This window comes from Squalius cephalus, assembly GCF_949319135.1.
Source record: "Squalius cephalus genome assembly, chromosome: 13".
In the NCBI taxonomy this organism is placed as follows: Eukaryota; Metazoa; Chordata; class Actinopteri; order Cypriniformes; family Leuciscidae; genus Squalius; species Squalius cephalus.
The window spans coordinates 26395098-26415288 of NC_137134.1; the positions used below are offsets into that span (position 1 = coordinate 26395098).

General features: G+C 39.4%; 1 protein-coding gene across 3 annotated transcripts in view; it reads right to left on the reverse strand.

The window, feature by feature from the left end:
- Window positions 1–20191, reverse strand: part of LOC307169790 (uncharacterized protein) — a 98022-nt gene that overhangs the window by 4283 nt on the left and 73548 nt on the right. For 2 of the 3 annotated variants that reach the window (XM_079890612.1, XM_079890613.1), the window contains exon 5: window positions 3833–3878. The exons of the other annotated variant lie outside the window; for it this stretch is intronic. In XM_079890612.1, coding sequence (XP_079746738.1) covers window positions 3835–3878 — 44 coding nt within the window. In that variant the 3' untranslated portion in view covers window positions 3833–3834. The remainder of the gene's footprint in view (window positions 1–3832; window positions 3879–20191) is intronic. 3 annotated transcript variants of the gene reach the window in all.

Consider the following 20191-nt stretch of genomic DNA (forward strand, 5'->3'; position numbering starts at 1 on the left):
ATAAAAAAAAGGGATTTGAGGATTTTGGGTTAGGCTGGTTAGTGTTCAATCCTGGTGTTTGGAGTGTGAGACAAAGGTAGCCTACTGACAACTAAATGCTGAAAGACTAAAACACACAGGAGTCATGTGTGGAGTAGGTTTAAAAGTATTTACTGATTAAAACTGTTACATTAAGTAGCAATTTGTACCAAAAAACAAAAAACAAAACAAAAAACGAAACAGACAAACAGATTACAATTCAGGGTGATAACTAATTTCTGTAATAATGTTTATACAATTTGTTTAGCTGTTTCAGAGTCACCGCTGTTGTCGCTGTTCTCTAGTGTTTCAGCATGCTGTATTCTACTACATTTGGTTGCCAACCCCTAGCAACGGCATCCTATGTAGCATGAAGCAGTTCTTCTGACAACCTTTAACCAGAGATGGGCACAAATACATCAAAAAGTATTTAATTAAAATACAAGTAATTTGTAATTTGAAAATACAAAAATATATTTTTTACAGTCTTCTGTAGTGTAAGTGTGGCATTAGGTACATGTAAGAGTCTAGAATATTGCAATATTATTGTTTAGTGCAGAAGATGCGCTTTTAACGTACATGTTGCCACATACTTTTATAATAAAATATAATTAGGCATATACCATTATATTTGTATTATTTACACAAAAACTAGTTAACGCTGCTGTGAGGGTGTTTCTAATAGCGCGGCTGTGACAAAGTTGACAACTTTCTCTCTTCCGACTGCCATTATCTATTTTCTTACTCTTTTTGAAAGTTGTGAAAACACTGTTGTGGCGTTTTTCTTTTGCTATTTGAGCAAATTGGAACACAAAATATATATTTAATGTAGTCTTTCATTCACTGCTATAGAAGTTAACCCAACTATGATGCCTTACACTTCTGAGAAACCCAGAAATTTGAACAGGGTCAATAGGATGTGTCACATCACATGATTTACTTGCCAAAAACTGTGATAGGCAATTTGGTAGTCCTATTTGTATTTTATGTCTATGGTCCTAGGGATAGTTCACCCAAAAAGGAAAATCAGCCCATGATTTACTCACCCTGACGTCATCCTAGGTGTATATTACTTTCTTCTTTCAGAAGAATACAATCAGAGTTATATTAAAAAGTGTCGTGGCTCTTCCAAGCTTTATAATGACAGTCAATGGGTATATTTTTCATCAAAGTGCATCTATCCATCATAAAAGTGCATCTGTCCATCATAAAAGTGCATCTATCCATCATAAAAGTGCATCTATCCATCATAAAAGTGCATGTCAATCATAAAACTGCGTCTATCCATCATAAAAGTGCGTCTATCCATCATAAAAGTGCATCTGTCCATCATAAAAGTGCATCTATCCATCATAAAAGTGCATCTATCCATCATAAAAGTGCATCTGTCCATCATAAAAGTGCATCTATCCATCATAAAAGTGCATCTATCCATCATAAAAGTGCATCTATCCATCATAAAAGTGCATGTCAATCATAAAAGTGCGTCTATCCATCATAAAAGTGCGTCTATCCATCATAAAAGTTCATCTGTCCATCATAAAAGTGCGTCTACCTATCATAAAAGTGCGTCTATCCATCATAAAAGTGCATCTGTCCATCATATAAGTGCATCTATCCATCATAAAAGTGCATCTATCCATTATAAAAGTGCGTCTATCCATCATAAAAGTGCATCTGTCCATCATATAAGTGCGTCTATCCATCATAAAAGTGCATCTATCCATCATAAAAGTGCATCTATCCATTATAAAAGTGCGTCTATCCATCATTAAAGTGCATCTATCTATCATAAAAGTGCATCTGTCCATCATAAAAGTGCATCTATCCATCATAAAAGTGCATCTGTCCATCATAAGTGCATCTATCCATCATAAAAGAGCATCTGTCCATCATAAAAGTGCATCTATCCATCATAAGTGCATCTATCCATCATAAAAGTGCATCTGTCCATCATAAGTGCGTCTATCCATCATAAAAGTGCATCTATCCATAAGTGCGTCTATCCATTATAAAAGTGTGTCTATCCATCATAAAAGTGCATCTGTCCATCATAAAAGTGCATCTATCCATCATAAAAGTGCATCTATCCATCATAAAAGTGCATCTATCCATTATAAAAGTGCGTCTATCCATCATTAAAGTGCATCTATCCATCATAAAAGTGCATCTGTCCATCATAAAAGTGCATCTATCCATCATAAAAGTGCATCTGTCCATCATAAGTGCATCTATCCATCATAAAAGAGCATCTGTCCATCATAAAAGTGCATCTATCCATCATAAAAGTGCATCTATCCATCATAAAAGTGCATGTCTACTGCCACTTCACCTCCGCCAAATGCTTTCGCCAAAAAAATTATATTTAATATTTGTTTGTATTATTATTGTTCGTGGCAATGGTGTATTAGTGTATTGTTATTTATTATAATATTTATTATTAAATAATAATGCTTCGTCACAGCTTGCGTCATGCACATTCACATTTGAAATGTATGGAACGCCGTTGGGGACAATACCTATTATATGCAACGTGTGAAATTTGGACGCATTAACACGCACAGTTTGTACTTGTACTACTACTTGTACTTGTACTACATATTTTTCATAAAAAAGCCATTTTCATACACATATCTGTCCATACGTTTTATCATTTTAATATTGTCCATAAAATGGGTATGTTTAGGTGTGGGAGTAGAGTTAAGGGATCTTACATTTATAATCTATAAATTTATAGATGGGGGGGGGGGGGGCTTTTGTCTCAAAATGTATTGTGCCCCTCTCTGATAAATGTAAATAATAATTATTATTAAAATAAATATTATAATAAATAACAATACACTTATACACCATTGCCACGAACAATAATAATACAAACAAATATTAAATATTATTTTTTTGGCGGAAGCATTTGGCGTCTTTTTGATCCGTGTAAACGCGAACGTTTTGTACGTCTAAACGCGAAGTTTTTTGTCATGTTATTTAAAGACACGATCGTTTGTATCGCCTTAACGCAACATTTATGGCCGTGTATTTTTTGTTACGTGTTTCTAGACGAACGTTTTCGTCGTGTAAACATGACATTTTTGAACGTCCAACATTAAGAAATGGTTATGATTAGATTGGGGTAGGATTAGCAAACGTCCCGGGATAATGGTACGTGTAAGATTCACGTTTGAGGGTAGGTGTAAGATTCACGTTTGAGGGCGTTAAACTGTGACATCTACACGTTTTCCAAAGGGGACCAACGTGATTATTTCACGTCTTGTCGTGATACCGGGTAACATGACGCGATGTTAAAAAAAGAAGCAACAATTTTTAACGGTCAAGGAAACTGTCACTTTTATCACTAAATTTGTGCCCTCATGTCTTGTAAAACATTTTAAATCCTGCATTAACTTTTCATATGGTATTTTCATACAAGGTTATATTCATTTAGAAAAAAAAAAAAAAAAACTGCAATATGTAGGCTACTTTAACAGGTCTATGGTTAGATGTAGTTAGCTTGCTATTAAACCAGCACCACTGACATCAAACAACTATAGACAGGTACGTATAGTAGTGATAAACTATATTCTATCAGAACTAAAAACTAATTGCTGTCTTATATAAGGAAATTCCACTGAGCGTTTTGCAGCATTCAGGCGTGTTATATGCCACAATCTGAATAAACCTTAGTTTAGGTAGTGTGAAGCCATTGAAACAAAAATATAAATGGCATTTAATTTAGGGACAAGATTAAGAGAGAGCAACACAAATAGTGTTATTTCTGAAGAAAAAAAAATAAGGCTTCATATAACTCAATACTCTTTACCGTTATAAATGCTGTAGCTCAACAGTTCCACAGGAAACTGGACTTCCTGAACAAAAAACAAAACAAAACAAAAACTGTAAAGACATTGTTGGTGTGTCTGTCAGAGAGAAAGAGTGTGAATATTCCAACCTTCAAATAATATTGCTTTTTATTTATGTTACTTATTATATGTAGGCTTTTATACAGACCAGAAATGTGGTAAATTAAAATGAGCTGCATTATAATGTTCAGTAGAGAGGGATATTGGACTGCTGTCATAACAGTGACATGAAAGGGAAAAAAAAGCTAAAAATACTCTACAAAACAAAAAAGTGCTTTACTGAAGTCTGTGGTCTAATTCCAGCATGATAAATTTGTGTTATATTTGAAAGTTTTATATTTGTTATATTTGGAGTTTAGGTGTGACATCATATACATATAGCGAACAGCCAATCTCATGCTTATAAATAGTGAAACTCATTCAAAACTCACTGAAATTCATTTCTCGCGAGAGAAGCAGCGAAATTCACTTATTAAATAAAAGTATTAAAATATTAAGAATTTAAACAAATGTACACAGCAAGAAGAGAACAGCTGTCTATGAAAGAGGACTACTAAAAGAAAAAGTCTCGCTAGTATATATCAGTGCAAGTAAAAGTTGTGAAGTTAGTTTATACAGTTGATATAGATATAGAGAATTGAACATAAGCTCACATGTCGTCATTTTATAGCTTTATCTATTGATTATAAAACGTATTTATATAAACTTTATATATTTATTCATTTAAACTCTGCATAATAATAATTGATGAACTAAAATTGTATGTGTGATCGATTAAGGGTATAATAATTACATAAATAATATCTAAATCATCCAAATTTATTATTCTAAATAAGCTTTACTAAAAGCCAGAAGATTTTGTCTTTAAAAATCATTTGCTATGTAGTGATCTTTAATTTGGAGTAGACACAGGTGGAGTGACTTTATCAGATCAGTCATGTGTCACTTTGCTCACAGCTGATTGGTCCAAGTTCGGTCTGCAACCTCTTACCGGGAACATAACCTGCCCCGCACCAGGTTAGCCGTGAAGCGTGAGTTAATGTGGCAATGAACACTGCTAAAAGCCAAACCACTTTCATGGTGCCCAGGGTTGGCACAAACTAAACTGAAACATACCAGGCCACCTAAACCGGCTTCATGGTATAGGCCCCTGCTCTATAGTTTAACTTCTCTGTTGCTGATGTTGTCATCATGCCATTTTATTTTATTATTCTTTGACTCATTGTTGAACCAATGATCTACACCCTGCTGAAAAAAATAATGATGGTTTGCTGGTCTCAGCTGATTTACGTCAGTGTTCCAACAATAAGATGATGTTCAGCTAGTCTCCTGGCTTGACCTGGGGGCTGTTCCATAAAAGACGCTTAGAAAAGCGGGGATTAAACTCCAAAACCGGACTTGAATGAGCCTAACAAATGAGTTGGGGCTAAAGTGGTTCCATAAAAGGTAATTGAAGCTCACGCAATCTCACTAATTTGATCCAGGTTTATCTAGTCTAGATAATTGCGTGTGCACGCGTTTCTTAAAGGAGTCATAATGTTGTTTTAACTTTGGTACCTGTAATAGAATGATTAGTTATGTCTGAGTATGTGACGTGACTGATGACGTATGAGAAACGCAGGGAAGAAGGAAGTAAAGTGTGTGTATAGCGTGGCTGCTGAATAGTTGTAAACGAGTTAATTAATAGTCTCAGTAAAAAGTTGAAAGAACATAAAAAGACTGGACATTGAATTCTTTTGCAACATATCAAGGGATTATTACATGGTGTCAGAGTGCCGATCGTCGGGATGGCGAAGTTTAACCCACCTGAAAGCTTTTGCTTCGAGAGACCAGCGGAATGGACTGACTGGAAAAAGCGGTTCACGCGTTACAGAACGGCGACTAAACTGGATTTAGAGGACGGCAGTGTACAAGTAAGCACCCTTATCTATGCCCTGGGAGGCGAAGCTGAGAATATTTTCAGTTCATTCACCTTCGAAGAGGAGGGAGATGACGAAGATTACGAACTAGTGCTCGGCAAGTTTGATTCGTATTTCATACCAAAGCGCAACGTAATACACGAAAGAGCATGCTTCTATCAGCGCGTTCAACGTCCTGAAGAGAGAGCGGAATCTTTTATCCGCTCCCTTTATGAACTGTCAGAGCATTGCGAGTTTGGGGCCACTCGTGACGAACACATTAGGGACCGAATCGTGGTTGGAATTCAGGACAAGGAGCTGTCGCGCAAGTTACAGCTGATTTCAAATCTCACACTCGAGATGACGGTTCAAGAAACCCGCCAATCGGAGGAAGTGAAAGCACAAGTTAGCGCGCAAGGAGAAGCTGCTGCGTGCGCTGTTCAAGAGGTAGCACATAAACGATACACACATCGGAAGCAACACGCTCCACGGCCAAAGTTTAAACAACATGCCACAGAAAATGAAAGAGAGAAAATATGCGGCAGATGTGGAAAAGGGATGCACAAAAAATCTGACTGTCCAGCGTTGAAATCCTCATGCAACAGATGCAGGAAAATGGGACACTGGGAAAAGATGTGCAAGAGCAAAGTGGTGAGTGAAGTAAGAGACTGTGGAGAGTATAGTTACCACTTTCTGGGTTCAGTTAATAGCACAACTTCATGCAATGAATGGACTGTACAATTAGAGATTGGCAGTACACCGGTTAACTTTAAAATAGACACCGGTGCTGATGTGTGCATTATGACTGAAAAAGCATTCAGAATGCTCAAGCCTGAGGAAACACTGCTCACTGCTAAGACTGTACTGAATAGCCCAGGTGGCCGTCTAGACTGCATTGGTCAGTTTACAGCACATACAGAGTTAAAAAATAACCGGTACTCATTTAAAGTGTATGTTATCAGAGGAGAGACCCCTAGTAACCTACTTAGTCGAACCGTAGCTGAACAGATGGGGCTGGTGAAGAGAATTCTGGAGGTGAACAGTGCTGTAATGGAGGTTGGCTTACTAAAAACACAGCCAGTGAAGATTGCGTTACAAGAAAACGCACAGCCCTATGCAGTATATGCGGCGCGCAGGATCCCAATTCCCCTCATGACACCTGTGAAGGAGGAACTGAACAGGATGGAAGCCGAAGGCGTAATAGAGAAAGTAACGGAGCCCACAGAGTGGTGTGCACCAATAGTGCCAGCTCCTAAAAAGTCTGGACAGGTGCGTATATGTGTCGACCTCAGGAAGCTAAATAAAGCTGTCAAAAGGGAGAGGTTTGTCTTACCTACAGCAGAGGAGATCACAGCTAAACTGAATGGGGCAAGGGTGTTCTCCACACTGGATGCAGCTGCAGGGTTCTGGCAAATACCACTGGATAAAGATAGCCAGAGACTGACAACCTTCATTACTCCATTCGCCAGGTACTGTTTCAAACGTCTTCCCTTTGGAATTTCCAGCGCTCCGGAAATTTTCCAAAGGAAAATGATGGAAACTCTAGAAGGCCTGGAGGGAGTGGATGTTTACATGGATGACATTATCATCCACGGAAGGGACGTGGCGGAGCATGACCAACGACTACAGTCGGTGATGGAACGACTACAATCAGCTGGCCTGAGGTTAAACACGGGGAAATGTAGGATGAGGCAAGAGAAGCTAAACTTCCTGGGCCATGAAATTAGTGCGGACGGGATACGGGCGGACCCGGCAAAGGTATCGGCTATTAACAAACTGCCTCCACCTGATAACGCCCAGGGGTTAAAAAGAGTTCTCGGAATGATCAATTACCTGGGAAAGTACATCCCCAACCTAGCAGATGTGGGACGGCCGCTCTACGATTTGCTGAAGGTCAAATCAACATGGACATGGGGTCCAGCCCAACAAGCAGCTTTGCAGGAGATTAAAGGACTCCTCATGTCCTCACCTACCTTAGCATTTTATGATGCGAGAAAACCAACCATGGTGTCAGCAGATGCAAGCAGCTATGGAATCGGTGGTGTACTGATGCAGCAACATGACAAGGACTGGAAACCAGTGGCTTATTGCTCCAGACGACTGAGCGAGGCTGAAACCAGATACGCTCAAATAGAAAAAGAGTGTCTGGCCGCTGTCTGGTCGTGCGAAAGATTTGAAAAATACTTGTATGGTCTAAATGAGTTCAAGCTAATCAGTGATCACAAGCCATTGGTGCCACTAATAAATGCCAAAGACCTAGACGTGGTTCCACTTCGTTGCCAGAGGCTGCTGATGCGATTGATGAGATTCAACCCTACTGCAGAATATGCACCCGGGAAAACTCTCATAGTAGCCGATGCTCTGTCCAGGAGCCCTTCAGACGATTTACAGGACTGTAGTGACACCCACTCAGATGTGGAGTGCTATGTGGCGTCCATTATTGACAGCATGCCGGCTTCAAAGCAAAAGATGGACATCATCCGGTCTAGCACTGCCGAAGATGAAAGCCTGCAAAAGGTAATCACATATATTCGGTCAGGTTGGCCTGAACACATAGCCAGGGTGCATCCAGTGGCCAGAGATTTTTTCCCCGTGAGAAATGAACTTTCAACCCTAGAGGGAATCGTCACTAGGGGCAACAGAATGATCATACCTAGAAAACTGAGGGCGGAGATCTTAGATCGCATACACGATGGGCACCAGGGTCTGAGCAAATGCCGTGAAAGAGCAAACACATCAGTGTGGTGGCCCGGTATATCGTCCCAAATTAAGCTTAAAGTCTCGTCATGCCAGTCCTGCCAAGAAATGAGAAGAGCTCAGCCCAGAGAACCACTAATTTCCACGCTACTTCCCGAAAGGCCATGGAAGAGGATTGGAATTGATCTGTGTGAACACAACAAACAGAGCTACCTTGTCATTTCAGACTACTACTCACGGTTTCTAGAGGTACTACACATGCCAACAACTACCAGTACACAGGTAGTGAGAAAACTGAAAGCCACCTTTGCCCGCTATGGTATAGCTGAAGAGGTGGTCAGTGATAACGGGCCACAATTCACCAGTGCGGTGTTCAGAGAACTGGCTTGTGAGCTAGATTTCAAACACATAACCTCCAGCCCACATCACCCACAAGGAAATGGGCATGCTGAAAGAGCTGTACAAATAGCCAAAAGAATTTTAAAGCAAAAAGACCCCCTCCTGGCGCTTATGTGTTACAGATCCACTCCATGCAGTAGTACAGGTGCCAGTCCAGCAGAACTCTTGATGGGTCGGAAAATTCGGACCACCTTACCCACCCTTGATAGTAATCTGTTACCCAAATGGCCAAACAAAAAAGTCATTGAGAGAAATGATGCAGCCAAGAAAAAGGAACAAGCTTACTACTACAACCGGCGTCATGGTGTGAAAAACCTACCTGTCTTATATCCAGGGAATCAGGTCCTTACCAAAGTGGACACCCAAAAATCCTGGCTGACAAAGGCAACTGTGATGAAGGGGAGTGTCACACCACGATCATATCTGTTGGAGACAGAGCAAGGCGGTATGTTACGCCGAAACAGGCGCCACCTACAGGAAGTGCCAGTGGGGAAAACACCAATAACAACATCTGTAAATACCCCACAGCATGAGACCGTAATACAAACATCACTGAGTGCTGTCAAAACACCAAATGTTCCAGAACAATGTGGAACAAATCCATCTCCTGACGGACTGATACGAACCAGGTCTGGCCGGATTAGCAGACCACCACAAGTCCTGGACCTGTAAATGAGGAAGGAAAGATAAGAGAAAACACATAGCATAGAGATAGCATAGATACTTCGAGAAATGTTATGAGAAAAGGTTACAGTAAACCCAAGTTAAAATGGGTTCATTTGAGACTGTATGTTCTACATATGGAAGGAAATGTTTTGCCTAAATGTTACAAGTATGTTTGAAGTAACAATGAAGCATTTGTTTTGTTATAAGGCAAACAATAGACTGAAAGGGGGAGATGTAATAGAATGATTAGTTATGTCTGAGTATGTGACGTGACTGATGACGTATGAGAAACGCAGGGAAGAAGGAAGTAAAGTGTGTGTATAGCGTGGCTGCTGAATAGTTGTAAACGAGTTAATTAATAGTCTCAGTAAAAAGTTGAAAGAACATAAAAAGACTGGACATTGAATTCTTTTGCAACATATCAAGGGATTATTACAGTACCCAATGCTCTATTATAGTCTTTCAGGCACTTCTAAAAAAGAAAAGTGGAAAAAAAATCAACACAGAGCCCCTCAGACCCTTATTTCTAAAGGCATTATTGTCTCGCGAGATCTGATGCGATGTTTTGGCTGTCGTGGACGGTCATTATAATAATGCAAATGAGGGGCGCGTTGATTGGTTGCAGGAAGGAGGGGGGTTGACACCGCAGGTAACTCTTTAGCATATCATTACAAACTGAAATCATGGCGCAAACCGCAAAGTGTCAATGAACTCGACCCGGCCGCGAACTATGGGATTCAACCGTACATGTTTGAGCCGGACTCTGAACCAGAGCTGGAAAGTGAAGATGTAGAGTCGATGGAAGGACGTTCTACATCAAGATGTCTCTGAATGGTAAAGACAATCATTTTGACTGAGACATACATTAACATCAGTAACGAGCAAAAACGTGTGTTGCTATTTTCTCCCACATAAATTTACCTTTTATTTAATGTAGATTACATTAACGGAGATGTAGTTTGTTTGTTTTTTTATCAGCTTACAGTGGTTTTGAGATTTTTACTATCATGTGGTGTTTTTGCCTTGTTTTACGTTGTGGTTATTTAGACATTCAATATTTTTCTTCTTTAGACATGCAACGTGATGTTATACTTGCATTTAAACAGTTTTAGCCACTGAGCGTGGACTCCTGTACCGTCACTACTGTAGATGCTAGTGTAAAACAAAGTGGAAAGATGTGGCTAGCATTCGTGTAGAGTTCATTCCCCGTGTTTACCTCAATAGCCGCATTAGCAGTTAGCTGCTATTTGTTAACCACAGTAGAGCAATACAAACACAGTCTTACCTTTTCAATTTCTGGCAAGTCCCTGATGGTTGGGATGGCACCTTTTCCCAAACGGAGCTTCGAGGCCAAGTTCGCCTGATTTTGCCCCAAATTTGTAAATGATTCCGGTGTAAAATGTTTAGCACACACACCTAACGATACGCCACTTGAAAGAGTTGTTGGGACAGCGTCATTAAAAATGAATTTCCTCCACTGTTCCCTGATAGTTTCGTCCGTTTTTGGTAGATATAACACATTTGCATGTTGTTTGTGGCAGTCACCCAAAGAGCATCTCAGATGTAGGCTACACTCGGTTTCTCCATCTTTCTCGAGTCGACTAAACTGAATCTGAGGGGGAGAGGGGCGGGCTTCCCGCGGCATAGGTTTGCGGTGTCCATATTTGGTATATCCTCCCCCGTCTTGACGTCAAGAAGGGGAAGAAATCAAAATCTCGTTTTTTCGTGCGCGTGCACGTGGCCTATTTTACAAACCCTGAGGTAAACAAACGCTTCACTTTTAAATATCGGCTTCCCGGCCAGTGTACAATCATTATGCAATCATAACATACATTGATTCTCGTGGAAAAGTGACATTTCTACATTATGACTCCTTTAAGCAGCCCTAGAGGTCGATCGTGGATCAAATCGATCCACCATCAAACAGCGTATATTTTGTGCTGTTTTATGCGTTTGTGACATGTTTCCCCCCCCCTCAGTTCAAAACTTACATTTTACAGTTATATTCTCCATCTGTAAATGTTCGAAAGTCATGCAAATGTATCCTTTTTGCTGCTAATTTTCATATTGAACGAGCGCTGCTGCACGCATGCGCGCCAAATAGGAGCGCAATAATTCTTAAAATCGGAAAATTCGGAAAATTAATATGCGATATTTTATAACACTAGAAATATCTTCTAATTATAATAATGTATCTTTAGGATGTTGGATAAGTTGCAGTAAACTTCTAGCGAACAGAAGTACTTCAGTGAAGTAGCCTAAGTCAGGGAAGATTTTAAGAAACTAAATATATAGCGATACAAAATATAGTTTTGGGTATAGGACCTATGCTACTTAATAAAGATGACGTATACTTATTTAGAAAGCTGAGAATTACAGCTTTTAATGCAATATTTTTTTTGAGAAAGCAAGAATCCCCAGTTTTAAATGAGTGGTTTGATTTAGTTTCTAAAGTACACTATGGAGAGGTTAACATGAAATTAAGAGCAAATGTATACATTTTGAAAAGATATGTGCAACTCTAAAATCAAAGAATATTCCATAAAATAAAGGAATATATATTATTAACTACATTTTTATATAACCCTCCCTCCCTTTTATTTCTAGTTATTTGTTATTTTATTTATTTACTTATTTATTGAATATTTGATATTCAAATAATATTACTTGAATAACTATTAGGAATTATGTGTCATTATAGGAGTTTGATATAAATGTTAATGTTAAATTTTTATTACTATTTATTTATTGTTTTTTTGTCTTTTCCCCCTTAAATCATATGTAAAAGTGTCTATGTACTTTTTGGTTATTGTTCTAATCATGTGTGTTTTTAGGCTATGTGTTGATGGGTATTATCACAAAAGTAAAAAAAGTAGAAGGAAAAATAAGGAATATTTATTGGGGGAAAATATGATGTCTTTAAAGGAACTGTCAATTTGTATAATTGTGTTAAATGTGTTTGAATTGAAAGACATAATAAAGTACACATATATGTACTGTATGTATATACACTAAAATATTTGTTATTTGGACATTAGATGTGCCAACATTAGGTTGTCGAATGCGCATGCGTCGCGTCTGAACGCGTTGTTGTCTTTGGAGCTCCATCGATTTGATTTATAATTCTTGATTTTACTCTTTAAACTTACTTACAACAAACATCTTCTACTTTTCCTCACCGAGAAGCACTACTGCTCAAACCTCATAGTTACAACACGGACTGTTGAGCAGACGCGTCTCAAGCCTGTTAGTGATCCAACGCTGGATACTCTTATAGGTTACGTCCGTGGATCACGGCTGAACGCGTCTTCTCAACACACACTTACAAACATTTATTTATTTATTTTTTCGCCTATCGTGCGTCTACTCTACACCCGTACCGCTAAAAGACGGATTATATCTAAGACGTTAGTCAGAAATTAGTATTAATATTGATAGCATCACTGGTAGCGTCGTTGCTAACTTATTGTTCACCTGTTAAAATGGCGAATATATCAGATGTAAGTAGTCTACCTTTTGGTGCAGGTGAGGACACATTTGAGCTGCACGCGGTGCAGTCTGAGCTGGAAGCTGTTGAGAAACAGATCCACGACCTTTTAGCGAGACAAGCCGAGCTAATAGACCGGCGATTAGCTCTTGAATCATCTCGCGCCGCCGCCGCCGATGCTCACAAATCAGAGATTAATGTTACTAACCCGCTGACCTCGTCTACTCCGTGCGTTACTCAGCATCAGTCCCGAGCGTCGAGGTCACGACCAGCCATGATCTTGTTCACTCCGGCTCCAACACGCCATCACGAAGCCTGGATATTTCCGCAGCGGAAGACACGAGTCAGGTCTAGACCAAGACCCTCTCCGACCCTCCCGGTTTTCGAGTTATCTACACAAAACCGCTTCTCCCCTCTTCGCGAAACAGAACGCGATGCTGTGATCATCGGTGATTCCATCGTTCGACACGTACACGCTACATTAGGTAAAAATAAGGTGCACAGTCACTGCTTTCCTGGTGCTCGTGTTTCTGAAATCGCTGCTCGCGTCCCCGAGATTCTGAACGAGCGCGTCGGAACCGTGGTCCTGCACGCGGGAGGGGCCGACATCAGGCTGCGCCAGACGGAGGTTCTGAAGAAAGACTTCAGGAATCTGATCGATACGGTACGCAGCACATCGCCTGATATAACGATTATTGTGTCAGGACCGCTTCCCACGTACCGACTAGGCAATGAAAAGTTTAGCAGATTATTCGCACTAAATGAATGGTTAATATCATGGTGCAATGAGCAGAAACTGCTCTTTGTAAATAATTGGAATCTGTTTTGGGAGCGTCCTAGGCTTTACCGTGCTGATGGCTTACACCCAAACAGATTCGGATCGGATCTTCTGTCAGATAACATCTCCAAAATGTTAAATACCTTTTGACTAGTAACCAAAAGTCCAAATCATAGTCTCTGCTGCACCAAATTAACTGATATAAATACTAGTGTAGAACATTGCATAGAAATTGTGTCTATTCCTCGTTTAGTGAGATCAAATAATAAATCTACTGCAGGATCTAGGAAAAATCTAATTGTTATTAAAACAGAAAATGTTGCTATTAGTAAACAAAAACAATTTCTAAAGCTAGGTCTTTTAAACATTAGATCACTCACACCTAAGGCAGTTATTGTAAATGAAATAGTCACAGATAATAGCTTCGATGTACTTTGCCTTACTGAAACCTGGCTTAAACCAAATGATTATTTCGGTCTAAATGAGTCTACTCCATCAGGATACTCCTACAAACATGAGCCCCGTCTGATTGGTCGTGGCGGCGGTATTGCAACAATCTATAGAGATTTTCTTAGTGTTACTCAGAAAACGGGTTATAAGTTTATTTCATTTGAAGTACTTGTACTAAATGTTACGCTCTTAGACGCTAGAAAAACATCCCTATTATCTTTAGCCTTGGCTACCGTATATAGACCGCCAGGGCCTTACGCTGATTTCCTAAAAGAATTTGCAGATTTTCTCTCAGACCTATTGGTCAATGTCGATAATGCATTAATTGTTGGAGATTTTAACATACACGTAGATAATCAAAATGATGCGTTAGGGGCTGCGTTTATCGATTTATTAAACTCCTTTGGGGCTAAGCAAAACGTTACCGGACCAACTCATCGTTTTAATCATACACTCGATTTAATTATATCACTTGGAACCGATCCAACCGATATAGATATCATTCCACAAAGTGATGATGTCACTGACCATTACATGGTAACTTGCATATTACGTACCCCTGTAATATATCATGCTGCGCCGCGTTATCGATTAGGCAGAACAATCCTTCCATCCACCATAGATAATTTTTCAAATTGCTTATCGGATCTGTCTCAGCTGCTGTCTGAACCTAAACAAACAGATGAACTAGAGGAACTAACCAGCACTATGAGCACCATTCTCTCTGGAAAATTGAATATTGTTGCACCTATGAGACTAAAAAAGGTCAGAGAGAAAATTAAAGTACCATGGTACAACAATACTACGCGTGTTCTAAAGAGAGAAACTCGTAATTTAGAGCGTAAATGGAAACAAACTAATTTAGAGGTTTTTAGAATCGCTTGGAAAGACAGTACGTCACGTTATAAAAAGGCCCTAAAAGCGGCCAGGGCTGAGCACCTCCGCAAACTAATAGAAAATAACCAAAACAATCCTAGGTTTTTATTTAACACCGTGGCTAGACTAACAACTAAACAAGCGTCACCTGAACAAAATATTCCGTTACAGTTTAGTAGTAATGATTTCATGAAATTTTTCACTGAGAAAATAGAAAACATCAGAACCACAATTGTAAACGTTCAATCCTCAATCGCGCCTTATAATTCAGCCTCGATTATCACCCCGCAAGAACAATTACAGTGCTTTACAACTATAGAACAAATAGAGTTAAATAAACTTATCACTTCCTCTAAAACAACAACATGTTTATTAGATCCTATACCAACTAAACTACTGAAAGAAGTGTTACCTGTAGTGGAAGAGCCTCTCCTCAATATTATTAACTCATCTTTAACTTTAGGTCATGTTCCAAAAACATTTAAACTGGCAGTTATAAAACCTCTCATTAAGAAACCACAATTAGACCCAAATAATCTAGCAAATTATAGACCCATTTCAAATCTTCCTTTCATGTCCAAAATACTAGAAAAAGTTGTGTCCGCCCAACTAGGCTCTTTCTTACAAGAAAATGACATCTATGAAAAGTTTCAGTCTGGGTTCAGGCCGCATCATAGCACTGAAACTGCGCTCGATAAAATCACAAATGATTTACTCTTAGCTTCTGACAAAGGCTGTATCTCAATATTAGTTTTACTTGATCTTAGTGCTGCGTTCGATACTATAGATCATACAATACTCTTAGATCGACTACAAAATTATACCGGTGTTCAAGGACAAGCACTAAGCTGGTTCAGATCATACCTATCTGACCGATACCATTTTGTCTATTTAAATGGAGAAAAATCGATCATAACTCCAGTAAACTATGGAGTGCCGCAAGGATCTGTGTTAGGCCCTCTATTATTCTCAATATATATGCTGCCACTTGGAAATATTATAAGGAAACATGGAATTAGTTTCCATTGTTATGCTGATGACACTCAAATATATATTTCATCACGGCCGGATGAAAACGCTAAATTATCCAAATTGACAGAGTGTGTTAAAGATATAAAAGATTGGATGACGCGCAATTTTCTTTTATTAAATCCAGACAAGACAGAGGTACTACTTATCGGTTCAAAAAACCGCCCACAAAACCTCTTACAATACAACTTTAACATAGTAGGATGTCCCGTTACTTTATCCTCTACTGTAAAAGACCTGGGTGTTATATTAGATTGTAACCTGTCTTTTGAAAATCATATTTCATATGTTACAAAAACTGCCTTTTTCCACCTCAGAAACATTGCTAAGCTACGTAATATGCTCTCTGTTTCTGATGCAGAAAAGTTAGTTCATGCGTTCATGACCTCGAGATTAGATTACTGTAATGCTTTATTGGCTGGTTGTCCTGCATCCTCAATAAACAAGCTACAGTTAGTCCAAAATGCCGCCGCTAGAGTTCTTACTAGATCAAGAAAATTTGACCATATAACACCAATTTTATCATCACTGCATTGGTTACCTATAAAGTTCCGTATTAATTACAAGGTATTGCTACTGACTTATAAAGCCCTAAACGGCTTAGCTCCAGTCTATTTAACGGATCTTCTATCGCCCTATAATCCATCACGCTCTTTAAAGGTCCCATGACATGCTACTTTTTGTAGGCTTTAATATAGGCCTTAGTGGTCCCTAGTACTGTATCTGAAATCTCTTTCCAAAAATTCAGCCTCGGTGCAGAATTATAGCCACTACAAGCCAGTCCCAGAATGAGCTTCCTTCAGACGGGCCGTTTCGGTGTCTGTAGCTTTAAATACTAATAAGGAGGAGAAAGGCGGCGCAAGGTGGAGGGTGGGTGTGGCCTTGACCATCTTGCGCAACGGTACAGTGGCGTGCATGTTTACGTTGGATATAGCAATGGCACGAAGACACGCAGTCTTTCAAGCATTTCAGTTTGACCCAGAATCTGATCCGGATGGAGAAGCAACGGATGAATAAGTTGCAACTCAGCGGCTCCAGCAGGACGTGTCCGAATGGTTAGTTTAAAATATTATGTCTGGATACGGTACTTTATTCGGATGGTTTACAGTTATTATCATGTAGCTAACGCGAACCTACTGTTGCCTTTTCATGAGAGATCTGTAACGTCTGTATTTATCTTATTACAATTACATCAAGCTCTGCGATCTTGAAATGCGGATATCGCGCGCGCCATATAACCAACAGGAAAACGGTTATCCAAATAACAAAGAAGTGTTCCACACTCGCGTTGCAGTGTGTGTATTCACACACATAAACTGCATAGCTGCATAGCTAATGTTACAGCCACATTCTACTTCTACCCATTCAACAATCTAGGTAACCATAAACAGTAAAGCAACACACTTGTATATCATTAGTTGACTTACTTGTCCGAGGTGTGTAGCTGAGCCAAAGACAGTGATCCAGACTTTAGTTTCAGACGTTCAGCAAGCCCAGCTCTGTATTGACGCTTCGGTGTTCATTTGTACATCCAATTATTGAGCAATTGTTATGCTTCGCTCGCTCAAAAGCCATGTTATCTCTCGTAGACAAATTAAAATCGCGCGCGCGCGTTCCTACTTCCTAGCTTATTTTCTCATGGGCGGAAAATATTCTCTGGGCGCCTGGGCGGGCAAAGCAGAGAAAGGGGAGGTAACATTCCTCCTTATAACGTCATAAGGAGGAGATTCAAGATCAGCGCGATTGAGCTTCCATTTTCTCAAAGGCAGAGAAAGATAGCAAAAGCTCGATTTACACCGATTGAAATTTCTAGAAACTTGGGGACCATATACAGGCTAGGGGAACTCATATTAATGTTAAAAAACCTCAGAAAGTGAAAATTTCATGTCATGGGACCTTTAAGATCACTAAATTCGAGGCTTTTGGTCATACCTAGGATATCTAGATCAACTAAAGGAGGGAGAGCATTTTCACATTTAGCACCAAAACTCTGGAATAGTCTTCCGGATACTGTTCGTTGCTCAGACTCGCTCTCCCAGTTTAAAACTAGATTAAAGACGCATCTCTTCAGCCAGGCATTTATATAATATTTTTAATCTTACAGTAAAATCCGGTCTTTACTTCATAAACGCCAGAGGAGAACTGGCCCCCGACTGAGCCTGGGTTCTCCCAAGGTTTTTTTTTTCTCCATTAGGTCACCTGATGGAGTTTTTTCGGTTCCTTGCCACTGTTGCCTTTGGCTTGCTCAGTTGGGGATACTTAATTTAATTAATCAATCAACAATACTATTGATCAGCATTATCAAACATGGATGTTTTAAACTAGAAACAAACACTGATGTACTATTTCATTTAATCCTGTGAAGCTGCTTTGATACAATCTGTATTGTGAAAAGCGCTATATAAATAAAGTTGACTTGACTTGACTTATTTAGAATTTTAAACCTGTGTGTATATTTTTATGATAGCAATAACTGTAAAGGGACTATTGTAATGGGGTAAATCAAATGTAGGCTAATATACTGTCAATTACTAAGCTCAGATTCATCTTACCAGTTAAAATTTATACGCTGCTTTTGTAATTATTTATTTTTAATTTTGTGATTTTAACTTCTGCTTTACAAAGCTTTTTTTAGATTGTGTTCTAATGTTCTTCTAATCATAAACATGTACTACAGCTGCCAAACAAAACCAGAGAGAAATGTATTCATAAATCTTTAAAACAATCTAATTAAATCTTGGGCACAAAACATTCAGCCAGTAAAAAAAGAAAACCTGTAGTGTATATACACTCACCTAAAGGATTATTAGGAACACCATACTAATACTGTGTTTGACCCCCTTTCGCCTTCAGAACTGCCTTAATTCTACGTGGCATTGATTCAACAAGGTGCTGAAAGCATTCTTTAGAAATGTTGGCCCATATTGATAGGATAGCATCTTGCAGTTGATGGAGATTTGTGGGATGCACATCCAGGGCACGAAGCTCCCGTTCCACCACATCCCAAAGATGCTCTATTGGGTTGAGATCTGGTGACTGTGGGGGCCATTTTAGTACAGTGAACTCATTGTCATGTTCAAGAAACCAATTTGAAATGATTCGAGCTTTGTGACATGGTGCATTATCCTGCTGGAAGTAGCCATCAGAGGATGGGTACATGGTGGTCATAAAGGGATGGACATGGTCAGAAACAATGCTCAGGTAGGCCGTGGCATTTAAACGATGCCCAATTGGCACTAAGGGGCCTAAAGTGTGCCAAGAAAACATCACCCACACCATTACACCACCACCACCAGCCTGCACAGTGGTAACAAGGCATGATGGATCCATGTTCTCATTCTGTTTATGCCAAATTCTGACTCTACCATCTGAATGTCTCAACAGAAATCGAGACTCATCAGACCAGGCAACATTTTTCCAGTCTTCAACTGTCCAATTTTGGTGAGCTCGTGCAAATTGTAGCCTCTTTTTCCTATTTGTAGTGGAGATGAGTGGTACCCGGTGGGGTCTTCTGCTGTTGTAGCTCAAGGTTGTGCGTGTTGTGGCTTCACAAATGCTTTGCTGCATACCTCGGTTGTAATGAGTGGTTATTTCAGTCAAAGTTGCTCTTCTATCAGCTTGAATCAGTCGGCCCATTCTCCTCTGACCTCTAGCATCAACAAGGCATTTTCGCCCACAGGACTGCCGCATACTGGATGTTTTTCCCTTTTCACACCATTCTTTGTAAACCCTAGAAATGGTTGTGCGTGAAAATCCCAGTAACTGAGCAGATTGTGAAATACTCAGACCGGCCCGTCTGGCACCAACAACCATACCACGCTCAAAATTGCTTAAATCACCTTTCTTTCCCATTCTGACATTCAGTTTGGAGTTCAGGAGATTGTCTTGACTAGGACCACACCCCTAAATGCATTGAAGCAACTGCCATGTGATTGGTTGATTAGATCATTTCATTAATGAGAAATTGAACAGGTGTTCCTAATAATCCTTTAGGTGAGTGTATATATATATATATATATATATATATATATGTGTGTGT